At 30.7% G+C, this 15,849-nt stretch overlaps 1 protein-coding gene across 2 annotated transcripts in view; it reads left to right on the top strand.

Moving 5' to 3' along the window:
* LOC130444610 (PDF receptor) overlaps window positions 1-15,849 on the top strand; it is a 136,780-nt gene that overhangs the window by 83,697 nt on the left and 37,234 nt on the right. For both annotated transcript variants that reach the window (XM_056779844.1, XM_056779843.1), the window contains exons 3-5: window positions 7,489-7,593; window positions 12,625-12,776; window positions 15,404-15,495. In XM_056779844.1, coding sequence (XP_056635822.1) covers window positions 7,489-7,593; window positions 12,625-12,776; window positions 15,404-15,495 — 349 coding nt within the window. The remainder of the gene's footprint in view (window positions 1-7,488; window positions 7,594-12,624; window positions 12,777-15,403; window positions 15,496-15,849) is intronic.

Genomic DNA, 15,849 nt, shown 5'->3' with positions numbered 1-15,849 from the left:
ACGTCAAAACTCTACTTTGAGAAAAAATATTGGTTTCACTATGCTTATTGGGATTACACAAATGCTAATATTTATACTTGTCAATAAATCGTTTCCTATCGTATATAAAAAGTGTCTCTATTCAAATACTTGTGGTAATTCATAATTAGATTTTTATTTCATTGGATAAAATAAGTATCTTACTTTCACATTGCGTTAGGATAAATTGAATGTAATTAATTCCTTATGAATGTAAAAATTACCTATTATTCTTTTTTTGAACGGCACCTATAGCGGCAGCTTTATGTAAAACATTATTCAATTTAATAATATCGAGGGATGTCTTCGGGTACACCTGTCTGATGCATTCATGCAGCTTTTTCAAACTAAGACCTCCGGTTTTTTGGAGCAGTATAAACACTGTTCTTGCAATTTTACGTGTTAGTACGTTTTTTGACATAATTTACGACTTAATTTTGTATATAAAGAATAAACAGTGATTTGACATTAACATTACAATAACTGTAAATTTGAAATATCAATAAAAAATTAAAAAACGGTTTCCATGGAGATTATAATTATTTGTTACTAATGCGATTAGTGGCTTTTTGATGGATCTTCCAATTTTGACGTTTCCAGATAATAGAAGTATTTTCGGAAAATCGACTTTAGCAAGTTTGTGATAGGTTTGTGTACAGTAGAGAATACAGTAATTTGATGATATGAATCAATTAGTGAATATTAAAGATGGAGAGACCGAGATAAAATAACAAATTTCTACTTTAATAGCAAATAGAGATCGGTAAACCGATGCTGTTCCTTCCTATTTCAATAGTGCAATTCCATTCCACTTCCTCTATCTTTAATATTGACTCTATGATTTGGCATCACGCCTCGTTTTTTTCTGCTCAATTTCGTATTGTTTCCTATGATAAGTTGGAATTTTTTCTAGTGTATTTTCCACTCCCACCACACTTTGTATTTTGTAATCATAATATTAATTTCATATTTAGATTTATATACAAAATAATATCGAATTTGTTTAATATCCAATCTGTTTCACTATTGCAACCCTAATGAGATATTTATTTGCTACTATTGATTTGTACAATAATTAAGCTACATTGTTCAATAAAGTTTGATCTATTTATCAATTCAATATAGAACGAAACATTCTCACTGTAAAAAAATCTGGAGAGCATTAACTGATTCACAAAATGTTATATTTGAAAAAGTGTGTAACGATCTACTTTACTAGTGCTATTTTGACAATTCACGCAATATCATATATCGTTTTCATTATCTATCAAATTATGAAGGATTAAATAAATTCCAGATATTGCTGCAATATGAAATGAATTGTTGAACTGAAAATTTTATAATAAATCAATTTTCATGGAATAAATAAAAATTATAAAATCAATTCATTGCCGATATAAAAAAGGGTTAGGGATATGATAATTTTATGTAAAACTCCAAAAAATTTAGAATTAAGCTTATAACAAAAGTTGAGATAATGTATACATTTCAGTCGGCTTCAACAGGAACCTATCACCCATGAAAAGGCAGCTGCAATAAATATTGTTTATTCACATAAAGATAATATATTGTTAAAGAGATTATTTTTTCAAAACATTATTGTTTTTTCTTTCTCTGTTAACTTAAAAAGATTATTGTTAACAAATATTTTTTATGGATATAAGAAGGACTCCACGAAGAGAAATAATTTTGCAACAAATATTTAAACATTCTTTTAGTTTAGAACAACGAAGAGAGTTTGAGAAAATTTTGTTTATCAACAATTATGTAGTTTTTTTTGAAATATTTACCTCAATAGGAAATTTCAACGGAAATAAATTATCTAAAATGTTCGGATTATAACATAAGCTTTTTAGATTTTTCAATATACTCTAAGTAACTTAAAGGTTTTTAATTGACTTACTTTCGCGGTGCGTACAACTTAACAATGAGAACAATTTTTAGCGAAAAATTAAAATAATAAATAATGGAGATACAGGTTTAAAAATATTGAGTAATAGAGGCCGTTTTCAGCAATTATTTTAGTTAGTAATGTTTATTTCATATCACGAAAATTGCTCATCGTTCAGTGAGACTATAGAACTCCAAGATAAATATTTTCCTGTCTACGAGTCAACGAGGATAAATAAAAGTTCATGATAATGAACACCACAAAGGAAAGGAGCAGTGAGAAGTTTTTTAATACAACTCAGTGTAGAAAAAATAACGATCTTAGAACAAGTTCAAAGTTATGTATATCTTGGGGTAGTTATCAAGGATGGCGGTTACAAGGGAGAAAATCTAGAAAAATTGAAGTGAAGAATAAGTTTCAAGAAACTATCGCGGAGCTACATCTGTACAAAACAATGATAAGACCAACAGTTAGCCACGGAGGAGAAATGTGTATTCTTAACAAAGCAGTGAAAGAGAAGTTACAAATATGGGAAAGGAAAATACTCACGAGGATGCTAAGGGGTGGAAAGAATAGAGAAATATGGCTGAGAAGAACAAATAATGAATTACGTAATTGATTTCGAGAGGCAGAACAGAGCAAAATAATAAGAAAATAAGAAATCAAGTCATTTACATTCAATCTTTGTACGATGAATGATGATGATGATACTGTGTTGTCCGATTTCGGTAAGATTACAAATTCTTTTAGAATCCAATTATAGATCAATACCATGTGCATGTTCCGATTTTTGGCACTGCAGCTATCTGAACATACAGCTTATTGGTTGCCCATTATCTCATGAGCTACCCATGAGTATAGGCAAGATGCCTTTTTATTCCATCCGCTCCCTGCCGTCATCTCGTCCCATTGCATTCATCAAGTTGTAGTTTGAAATCCAGAGCTTATGAAGATAAAAGCTCTGTGAGTTGGTCAGGTTGTGTAGTAAATGAAATTACGGTTTTTTGTGGCTCTATAGCTCTTATAATAATTCCAGTTTTCTGAAAATTATTTTTTCTTACATTAAGAAGAATCAGTGAACATACTCAACTTGACGAAAATTGAATTTACGTTCCTCTAGCTCTATCAAGTCGATTTTATTTATGAAAGGTTGTTTATATGAAAAATAAAACAAGGCAAATATTAATTTTATTTATTTCATAACTTATTAGTTTATGAAATGAATCAATGTTACAAGCACCTTATTTTGCTTGCAAAGCTATGGGAATAATCAAAATTTCTTTCATTTCGACACATCTACAGCTATACAGGAATTGAATACAAAAAACCCGAGCTCGCTACATGCTTCCTGTGAGGAGATATCGCTGCTACAGACAGACGACGCGACGGACAAAACGCTAGCGCATTTTTTTCACAACTTTTCATCTTAACAATTAGAATTCGAATCTAAGTGACGCCAACAATATCTAGGTGAAAACCATTGTAATACATCGGAACATAAAATAAATATATTCAGGACTGGACTTTGAAACTGTTCTGACATAGCGGTGATTCGAATATCACTCATACAAAATTAATGAAAATTTTAGACTTTTGATCAATTAATGACTTACTTTTCCAGCTCGGAAGTTAATTAAATATATAAGGCTAAATCTTACAATTTTGGATTTGAAATTAGGAAACTGAAAATGTATTTCTTAAATACGAACGTATTTGTTTTTAAAATAAAATAAAATGAACGGATTTTATCTTATATAGAATGTTAATTAACAAGTATTTTCTTATCGAAGTTATTTCAGTATATTTGAATCACATGAAATCTCTTCAATATTTATTTGGATGTTGGCGATCAACTTTGTCTTGAATTTTGTTTATTCTTTGCTTGGCAAAAACTTGTCTTTATTTTGTTTTGCGTTGTCTATAATAACCGAAAAAAATCTTTCTGTATATAACCTATTAAGGTCTGTTTGCTTTTACTTTGTATCGTTATTTCTTTGTGTTTTGTTTCTTAATAATGCTTCAAGAAACAATCAAATCAAGGTTAGAAGGAACCAAACTGAAAAAATATTTCAAGAAAACTGAATATTTTTGGTAATTAGTTGCTGAAGTAAACTTTCCAAATAGTCTATTATCTTTTATATCCATAACTCAGCTGGAATATTTGTTTAGAAAATAGGAATTATTCTGTTGTGTTTTGTTTATATATCATTTATTGAATAGTGGCAGTGAAGGGCATGGACTATTTAACAAATTCACAGGTGGAATTATCAATAACTTATATTTAAGGAGATTTGTTAGGATATAATGATAAAAAAATTATTATTTAAATAACCTCGTCACTCTGATAGCATTGAAGCATTAAAAAGTAATCATCAGTGAAAATAAAGTACAGCTCCGTCTTGCCAGCTACGCAAAGTCCAGAAATTGCATTTAGAAAATTTTAGATGCTAATTAGGTGCCAAGTTCAAAAATTAGGTGCTCTGTAATTTTTACAGTAACGGAATACTCAAAGTTGCGGTGCTAGGAAAACGTTATGCTAACAACGCAATGGAAATAATTACAAAACATTGATTGTTGAGGTAATAAAATAAGGTGCTTATTAGGTGCTGAAGAGTCAATAACGTGAAAGTGCCCAAATTATTGATAAACGAGTTAATTTCCGTGAGATAACGAATATAAAAATCAGGTATCTCTAAAATTAAGATAAATACTCAATCAGGTATGAACTAAGCAGGAACATTAGGTGCTAATTAGGTGCTTGTGGGAAATTTAGTTGAAAAAATCATATGCTAACGGGAGAAACATTCAGGGTACTTGATATTAATATAAAAAAGGCAAAATATAAAATGAATTTTCAAATTGCTGAATATTTGAGTGCTATTTAAGTGGTTTAACGGAAAATATTTCAATAAATTCAACTTTATGGGTGATAAAACTCAATCCGTTATGAACTAAGCAGGAACATTAGGTACTAATTAGGTGCTTGTGAGATATTTAGATGACGAAAATCATATGTGAATGGGAGAAAAATTCGGGGTACTAAATACAACTATAAAAAAGGCAAAATATAAAATTTCTAAAATGCTGAATATCTAAATACTAATATTCCAAACTAGGTGCTTATTAATTGGTCATAAAATCATCTGGAGATTGTGAAGAAATACCATTTCTACAGTCTTTGGAGACCTTAAAACCATCACGTCTGATGTATTAAGTCCTAGTAAGATCTTCAAACACAAAAGGAATGATATTTCCTGATTGTCTCTTGATTATTTACTGAGCACCTGATTGGAACTAAACTTTATGTCAGTTTTATAAATGAAAAATCTTACTAGTACATCAAACATGGTGGTTTAAAGGTTTCTAAATACTGTAGAAATGACATTTCTCGACTGTCTTCTGATTATTATGTGAGCACTTAATTAGCACCTCACTCTCTCAACAGTTGTATAACTCATGGCAGCTCTAAGGCTTTTATCACCCATAAAGTTGAATGTATTGAAATGTTTTCCGTTAAACCACTTAAATAGAACTTAAATATTCAGCAATATGAAAATTCATTTTATATTTTGCCTTTTTTATAATAATATCAAGTACCCTGAATGTTTCTCCCGTTAGCATTTGATTTTTTCCAACTAAATTTCCCACAAGCACCTAATTAGCACCTAATGTTCCTGCTTAGTTGAAAACTGATTGAGTATCGATCTTAATTTTAGAGATACCTGATTTCACGTTATTGGCTCTTCAGCACCTAATAAGCAACTTATTTTATTACCTTAACCATTAATGTGGTGTAATTATTTTCATTGCGTTGCTAGGATTAAGTTTTCCTACTTTGAGTATTCCGTTACTGTAAAAATTACAGAGTACCTAATTTTTGAACTTGGCACCTAATTAGCACCTAATAAGCACCTAATTTTGGGATTTTCTAAATGCAATTCTATGACTTTGAGTTGCTGGCGAGACAAAGCTATGAAGTAAACGAGAGGAATTTTTCTTATTACTGGTACATCTAACAAAAAATTTTACTAGATGCCATAAATTTTTACATGGGGTATGAAAAAAATTATTCAACTACTTGAATATCCTTGAAAAACAAATATTGAATTATTCAAATGAAGACAACAAAAAATACACCTACCTGTTGAGTTGAATATTTTCAAGACACGCACCATAGTATTTGTCGAAGTTACAGGTTTTCTGCACTCTTTTATTAGCTATATGGAATAACACCATTTCAGTTGTATCCACCCGAAACCACAGTCTAAGATCCCACCGCTTGATCCTGCAGGTATCTGTTTTTTTGATGTAATTCATTTTAAAGGAATATTGAGGATGTATGGAATGGATTAAGGATAGGTTGCCTTGTAAAACAAAAATATAAGTATCCATGAACATGAAAAAAACAAATAGAATAACCCCAATTATTTCTAAAGATTCGGTAGAAAACTTTTTCAATGAAAAATGGGTCTTTACCCAAGCGATAAAAATTGTCATTTTGCCAAAAAATCAAGTGAAAAAATATTAAAACTTAATTTTCACAACTTTATACTATTGTTAACAGGTAACAATGCGTTCATCTTTTCTCTTGCGCTTCCACTTACCTGGAGCGCGAGTCGTACGCAAAAATCATGGCAACCTCTGTTTGCGGCTATAGTGCAACTGGCAACCATGGATTTTCATGTTCAATGTATATAAAGCTTTAATTTTGTATTAAATTTAAAAAGAAACCGGTGAATGCAGTTACTTATTAATAATATACATGTTTACACCTGGCAACCCTAATGCTGAGGCCGACTGAGATCTGGCAACCATTTTTTATTTTGATTTGTGACATAATTTTCTTTCAGATGTTGTAAGCGGTGGGATCTAAGACTAATATTATACCGTCAAAGCTTTGGTTCATTAAGCTCTGTTGTTTTACTGTAAATAATTTAATTTTTATCCCTTACGCGTTAGTAGTCGGGTCTACAAACATTGATCGAGTACCACAGTAATAGTAGTTTCTTTCCTATAATTATTGCAATCTCAGCCTTATAAAGAAAAATCTTTCGTGTATCAGAGCACATTCTTAAATTACATCTCTTCCCATGTCCCTATTCTTCCTAAAAAACAACCAAACGAATCTCTCTCATGTATTTCAAAATCTGAAACGCGTAATTTTTACCAATTTCAATTTTTCATTTGGATAGCCACATAAAAAGATGTACAGTACATGCGATTCGTTTAAAGCACAGATTAAATCACTAGAGGAATAACTTTAATCCGACCTCAAAGAAACAAGAAAAACCTGCTTGCAAAACAGTCAGGAGATAGCTGGGGGCTCTCATCCCTCAATATTATCAGTAATATTTACTATATTTCGGGCATTTTTTATTCAGTGTTTTACTCCTTGACATACGAGGGTGGTTTTTTTTTCAACCTCCGATGAGCTGTAAAGAGAAGTCGGGTTGATATAAAACTTAATCACATAACCATCTGTGAATAAGTTTTCCAATACCATGATTCTTTATAAAATATTGCATTTAATTTAAAGTTTAATTATTCTATTGAAGTGAATTATTTAAATTCTATTACAGGTTGGTGTCCAAGCTCTTGTGATAACTATTTATGCTGGCCTCGGACAAAACCCGGAACTAATGTTACTCAGAAGTGTCCTCGGTCAGAAGGAATTATTAAAAGTGGTAAGTCTATTATTATTTTTTTAATGAATTTAACATAATAACTCAAATTGTATCTTCCACTTATCAAATAGATAATTCCAGGAAGCTTCTTACTTGCTGTTAAGTATACTGGGTGTGAAATCAAGGGAAGCGTTTTCTTCCTTTCAAATTTTGACTCATTCAAAAATAAATCCCAAATTGAAAAGCAATTAAGGAATGCTCCATGCGTTTACTCTCAGATATCCCCTTAATAATACATAAAAGCCATAGCATGAATATTTATAATTAATTTTCCAGAAAAATCGACAATTTAAATTCTATTCGATAAATTACTACCAAACCAATCGAATCCAGAATTAATTACTTTCAATCGAAACGTTTGATTCATAATCAAGATAAAAATAATTGTTAATTAATTATAGTGGTGGTAGAGTAATCAATCAAACACGATATCGCTCATGTTTCCCAACTGTTTGAATTCATAATAAATAGCTCGTCATGGCAAAATTGATAATCCATTTTCCTACTTTATTATTGCTGTCAGCTTTCAACGACATTATAATAATAATATTGAACTGAGTATATAACTCAAAACGCTTATATTTATAGCGCTCTCGAACAATAATTGATACTACTTTTGCTGTAAACAAATAATCCAAAGGCACATCTGCTTACAGACCTGTTAAACAGAAGTATCTACTAATTGCTTATCAATTCAACTAAGAGACCATATTTTTTTATATTCCTCTATAACTATAATAGAGAGAAATGAATTACAGATTAAAAAGTAATGAATAAAACTAAATGTGATGGATGAATTTATTTGAATATTTAACAGGTCATCATCCATCTGGGAACGAAGAAATGAAGCCATGTGGTACAAGTCACTTGGATTTTATTATTATATTATTTGACATTTGAGAGAGAGGTAGAGGTTAGTTTTTAATGCAATTAAAATAAAACGCATGAATATTCACATCACTGTTGTAAATTTGAGGTATTCTCCTTTCATGATTTAATTTAATGTTCATTGCAGATTTTTTCTTCATTTTCGGATTTTTGAACTAGTATTTACATTGGATTCATTGTTGAACTTAATGCATTAACAGAATTTAAAGTAGACTATTTATTATGTACGAATCCCGGTTCTTCAATTGCTAAGACTTTAGGAAAAAGCGCTTCATAAGTTAAGAAAACTTGAATTATGAATATTTCAAATGAATAGTTCTACCTGTAATATATTCATGATATATCTCCGTCTAAATTCAATATTTAGCATAAATTCATCTCTAATATCGCGATTAGTTTTTTAACTTCAACATATAGAACTTTATTTCTTCAACCGTGGAGTATTGGGGTGAACGGAAGCTACCAGAACGTTATTTCCAGAACTAACTGGTTTTTCAAAAGCTTATTTGATCTTCCATATTTTAATATATAATTTGATAAGTTTATAATGTATACTTCATATGGTAATTATGATTTCCAATAATCTGGATATGTGAATCCTACAAAAGCATTCAACATTGTGAACTAATTTACAGAGCTTTTCTTCGGTGCCACAAAAAACATTAATAAAGCATACAACAGAAGCATAAATCGATGTGGATCTCTTCAGCTCGTAAACTTTTATTCTGAAATCTCAACTTCGGATTTTGTGTCCAGGATTACATTACATTCTATTTTTCATTATATTCTGAATGGAGTGTAAAACATAAATTACATAATATTAGAATTGACAAAAAAACAAATTTCGCTATGTATCAATCATAAAAATCCCATTGAAATTTCACAATTTGAGGGCCAACCTGAACATTTTTTGTAGCACGCAATTCTATTTATGGGACATTTAGCAATACAAGCTTAACTTTAATTTATGGGGTTGCCTTCTTTGTCCACTGGCTTCCATCTTGGAAAAAGAGGTGAAAATACGTTTTTGCGATATCGCGGAAACTCTTACAAAAAATTTGTTAAGACATATTTTGTAACAAATCGCTTTGCTTACAATTATGTCTATGTCAAATTTTTTTCTTTTTTCTGTTGATTTTACCAAAAAAATATGTCAAAACAATTTTATAGACAATTTCCTCTTCATTTTATTTTCAATTTTATTCATTTAAAGCCCTGTTACAGCGCTGCCGTTGACCGGATTCGTCAATACTCATGACAACATACATTTTTTTTTTATTGTAAACCTATTATCGAGAATTTTTTTTTCAATCCTTACAATTCCACTTATTTATTACTGGCTCTTTCCCTTACTACAGAAATTAGAAAATATTGTTTCTAACAATAATTTCTAAGAGGAGTGTACATTTTCAAGAATATAAGTAGAATATAATATGGGGAAAATCTGGAAAAATATCTTGAGTTAGCTGGTGATACAGTGCTATTCCTGAATGAGGAAGTAAATCCACCTTCTTACATTCTTGTTGGCGAACGTTTTTCGTTGCTTTATACGGTGGCACCAAGGACGATTCTCTACACACTATGAGATTGAAACGATTTTCCAAAACAGTATTAAAAAATCCATTCACGTATCACCGTGTCCAATCTTTGAAAATACTATAATCGTGATGAATAAGGCTGGAAAAAGCACTGGAAACTTCGAAGCCTCCAGCATCTCCCGATCTTATGAAATTGATTTTCTTCAAACGCTGGAAGGAAATTGTGAATTCATCTGCGGTTGCAGGAAAGCAGTCCTCAAATACTCCGCAGTGTGTCTCAATTGCTCTGGAGAAATCGGTAGGAACATTATGAAAATAACAGAAATAATGGAAAAAAATGAATTTAAAGAAGAGTTGCCAACGATAACTCCAGCTTTAACTCCTGTCATTGCTCAAACCTTCATATTCACATTGAATAATTCAATAATATTTATGTTGAAGATTACCTTATCAGCATCAGTTATCTGTGGAATACCCTTGATTGGGATACCACATACAAAAGTGCCCATAGGATCTACTTCATACAGGAAAAGACTCAGTGATAAATAAGTGAAGTTATAGAGATGGAAAACAAATTCGAAAATAAGTTTACAATAACAAAAAACATGAAAGTTAGGTATAAATGTTGTTTTGACCAGGTTGCCATGAGCATTGACGAACCCGGTCAAATTTGGAGCGCTGTAGCAACGTTTTAAATGAATGAAATTTGAAAAAATTATAGAGGAAAATCTTCGTGAAAAAATCCTTTACAAAATTATTTTGCCAATAATTTTTGGGTAATATCAATGAAAAAAAGTTATTACGTAAAAAATGTTTGCTCATAACTTTTTAAATGTTGGATTTACGACAAAATGTCACATCAACATAATCTTAGGCAAAACGATTTACTGCAAAATATGTCTCAATTTTTGTTATGGATAATTTTAGCTCTAATAAAGTTTTCACAACTCAAAAGGGTGATAGTGAGCTATATTATCAATGAATTGAGACATTCGACTCTATGCCTCTCTTTATAAGAGGAATAATTAAAAACCTAACACCTACTCTTAAAATGAGAAAAGAAAATAATAAAAGTCCAAAGCTTACTCAATTATACAGAACGTTCAAATTGAGAGATTAAAATGATAAGTAATAAGAAACTTACTAAAGCATGTAATGCAAATGTTATTAATTGCAACAGCCGAAACTATTGACACAAGAGGCTCTTGCTGTTACAGCTGCATTTTTATGTGAAAAACTTCCTTACACAATGACAGCCTTGCCCAAAATAGTCTTATCTATGGAAAGTAACTTTTCTTTACAAAATACGGGTACCATATTCATTTACAAGCTTATAGAAGTCGCTAAGACATTTCGGTTATATGTACGACCACGGTCGACATCGTACAGTATCACCAATTGAGCAGGACAAAATTGCTTTTGTGCGGTTAGTAACATTTTACAGTAGAAGATTCTCTTTCGCGGCCGCTATTTTTATAAAAATCAACTCGTGTTTTTCAGTCAAAACTTGATGTGAAAACGAAGTAGATTGCAAGTCCTCTTCTATATTTTTCTTTGGAATAAGGTTTTCGATTTCTTCAAGCTATTCAGTTTCAAAAGTAAATGGCAATTTCTTCAAGTTCTTCGGTTTCAATATTTGAGATTTGTTCACTATGAGAAAAAAAAATGTTATTCCTCTTTTAACTTTTATGCCAAACATGACTTCATAGGAACTATTCCTTCGATATGTAGTGCTTTTGTCAAATTGAACAAGGGGTAAATCTTCTAACCATCTATTTTTGTTATCGTTCATCTATCTATGTAGCATATTCTGTATATAGTGGTTGGTCCTTTCAATTGAGCCTTGTGTTTGAATGTGACAAGGCTTTTCATGGACTAAACATCTTTTCACATAGTGCTAATTTCAGATATGACTTCATTACTGAATTCTCCACCATTATCTGATAACTAAATGTTAAAAATATTGAAAAAGCATTTTCAATTTTCAAACGTCGCAGCTGGACAAACTGATTAAATGATTTTGATACACCATTATGAACTTATATTCGCCATCTCTATTTGACTGCGTATATAAAATATCAACTTGACATCTTGAGTTTAACTCACAACAATACTTTTATTAGGTGCATTGTGTTTCATTTGACACTGTTTGTATAAATTCAAATCCATTATAATTTCGTGTGTAAAAACTTTCTGAACATACGTATTGTATATCCGTGGCCTATTCTGATCAGAGTTTCATATAGAATACCGAACAATTCCTCATTGGTAACATATACAGTTCACTATTCACTTCTTCTTCCTCTAGAAATTAGGGTATTGGAAACAAAAATTAAGAAAACGTTGTTCTCGCCATCTAACCATGCATAAAACTGACAAAGATGAGTAACTCCAAGCAGAACAAAGGATTTGGAGGGACATAACCAGGCGCCTCTTTGTCGGCTCCTTTCTTTTCGACCTCCACCAGTCCACTTTGCTCACTGAGAATCATCTGATATTCGACTTTCAATATATAAATAAAAATACTGATCATTATATAAAGAGAATATAAAATTTAGAAATTGAATTTCTACTTTTGATACTCATTGTTCATATTTTGTTTCAGCTACTGCTTACAGGTATTGCAGTCCTACAGGAACGTGGGAAACAAAAAGTTCTTCTAATTTATCTTACACACATTATGAAAATTGTATTCTACCACAATTACAGGATCTGCTTAAAATGTGTGAGGACTTTGGAGAATCAACGTGTAACCAAGTGAGCTTAATAATATGAATATTAAGTAGTAAAAATTATAAATTCGTGATTTGTTCGAGTGCTTTGACATTTACCCACAAAAAAAGATCACTATTATATGAATCTTATTCTGATTATTTACTTTGTGCTTATGACTCTACAGTTGCGTTTTTCAAAAAACATCATATTCACCATATCAGTTACCATATCCACCAAGCTTAGCATCCAACCGGAAATTAGGCATACTATTCAAGAATAGCGCTTAGTTAAGATTCAGGAACTAAAAACCGTATCGCAAAAAGTACTCAAGGCCATACTAAAATGTGCTGCATTTGGAAAACACTGGTGTGATAAGCAGTCACTTTCTATCAAATAAAAAATTAATATGAATATCATATAAAGTTTAAATATTGTTAACAATAACTTTTTGCACTTAGAATATCAAATCCTATAATTCTTCATCCTATTTTCAAACGTAATATAAAAAATTTGTTGCCACAACTTTGGCCTGAATTTAGAATAAAAATATTTACTCAAATATTTGAGAATCTCATTAGCGTTTAACAACGCTCAAAGAAATAACCCAAGGCCAAGCCAAAGCCAAAGCTTGGGAAAACGAATGATCCAAGAAGAAAAATACATCAAACTAAAATAAAGCTAAAATTAAAATGGAAACACTTATGGCACGATTATTGTTTTAATAAACCAACAAGGAATATACTATTACATTCAGAAATCCTCAGTGAAATAAACGTAGAAATTTTCGATTACTTCGAAGTAGTATAACCTGATCTGAATTTGAGAAATATTGACAGCAAAGGTTCGAAATGTGTAGATAACTAATTAAATTCAAATCGATGTTTTACATTCCGTCAATCTAATGAACTTAGAGGCATTAAAGAAACTGCCGATTTATAAAAGTTTATGAAAATTCGAGCATGCAATCTTAAACTGCAATATCCCCTGGCCTTATTTCCTAGACTATCGCGGTCCAAATTATCTATCAATAAGTCACTCTGAACGACCCCTAGGTGTGGAATGTATATTCTCAGCCTATGTTGCCAATAACATGCATAGTGGCTTGAGATGAACGGATTGCAGGTTGAGGTTGAGTTTTTCTGTTTTGCAGTTTGAAATCTATTAAACAATTAAATTAGCAGTTATATGATAGATGTTCATCGGCAAAAAAATATATATAATTGATGACTTGATTTTCGACTATACTTTGTATGACAAATGGTTTAAGCTTAGAACTAAATTCAAAATAAAAAAAACTATTCCTCAAAAATAAACGTCAACAATAATATTACCTATTTATAGACAAATGTCGATCTAAACATTGAATGAATTAAAAACATGCACTGGAAATAGGAAGTAATTTAACCACAATTGTTAAAAAACGACAAAGTTAGTAATTTTACTGTCAGAAAATGGTCAAATTCTAAATAAATTCCACGGTTTGGAGTTTGGTAAGTCTAGATTACTATCGAAATTTCTTTTCCATGTTATCTTTTAGGGAGTCAGTTTTATAACAAGAGTGAGAAGAACCCATCGCCATAAATATTACCATGCGCAATGTGCAACCTCATATTAAAACTATATGAAATTGATCTATAAGATTATTCCATAAACTAACTAAATAAATTTATCTCCATAACAACAAAGAAGTGAACGGTTTCGTTTTTAGATTCGTTGAAAAACTGAACTACTCGATCAAGTAGTAGATCTATAACACTCTCAATCTTTGTTGTCTCCTCACGTGTATAAAATTCCTAATCTCTAGTTCGATCTTTTGCATAAAATTTTTATCTGGAAGTGCTTTCAGAATTTTGACGTATCATATTCTGGAGCTCTATTCTGTCTTTCTCCTGATTTATATGAATTGGAACATCTCCTCCTTTCTTGTTTCCAATCAATAGCTGTTCAAAAATCATAGTTTTTATTTCATAATTATTATCATTTTCCCAATTCTAGTCTTTATAATTTTATACGTACTTATTTCTTAAAGTCACCTCAAGTTTCTATTTTTATTGTTCCATTTTTCGATATTCCTATACATTATTTTTGATAAAACGACCTCAAATTCAAATAAAAACTTTCGGAACAACCTATAGTTCCATTATTATTCAGCTGTGTTACGTATTCTAAGGGATCCTTCTTATATCTTTTGATGTTGTTCTTAATTCGTTCTATGTAGATATTGGTCGCTACTCTGTTTTAAATGTATATTTCCTATTTTTAGTATTACGTATTTCGCTGGTTGCTCGGAATTTTTCACATATTATTCATACGGTTTCTTACTCTTCTATTATGATGTCTAATTTAAACAAAATTTAGGCGCTCAATTCAAACTATTTGAAAAATACTACTAGAACAGGAAGTAAAAATGAGGAAATTGGAATTTATTTTGTCAGTGGACATTCCGTAAGAATTTATTTCTCCGCATCCATCAAATATTGAGACAAAATTAGTTTCTCCAAAGTTGTGTACACAAACATCATTTCGGACGTCGCGTAGTGGGGATACGGAATTGGTAAATGTCAAAAATCTCGAAACTGGATATATTTTTTCTTAATATACATATTAGTTTGGGATTTTTCTAATCTTTACGTTAAATGTTTGAAAATAATAATTATTTGATATTCCAGATTGGCAGGATAACAAGATGTATAGAAATGGTCGGATTGTCATTTTCTCTAGTATCTCTTCTTATATCATTATACATATTTTTTTCATACAGGTGAGATAGCATATTTTATAATTCACTTATACTCGTATTTTATATATTATATAAGTATTCATTCATAACCTAAAACCGAACTACAGAGTGAGTTATTCATTTTTTCCAATTAATTAGAACTATAATAATAAGAATAAAAATTTTAATAATTTCAATGCTGAAAACAACAGTTGAAAATGAAATATACGAGTAAATATATTCAGATGTTTGAACTACTGTAAAATTATCTGTAATATATCAGAGGATTTGACAGTAACTCTTACCATAAAAGCTGGACGAACACCAACATCAACAAAAAATATGATTGTTTTTATACATGCAAAGCAGCAGTAGTGGTGAATGTACGTGGCCAGC

Source organism: Diorhabda sublineata, chromosome 5, assembly GCF_026230105.1.
Source record: "Diorhabda sublineata isolate icDioSubl1.1 chromosome 5, icDioSubl1.1, whole genome shotgun sequence".
Taxonomy (NCBI): Eukaryota; Metazoa; Arthropoda; class Insecta; order Coleoptera; family Chrysomelidae; genus Diorhabda; species Diorhabda sublineata.
This window is presented reverse-complemented; position numbering and strand designations above follow the sequence as displayed.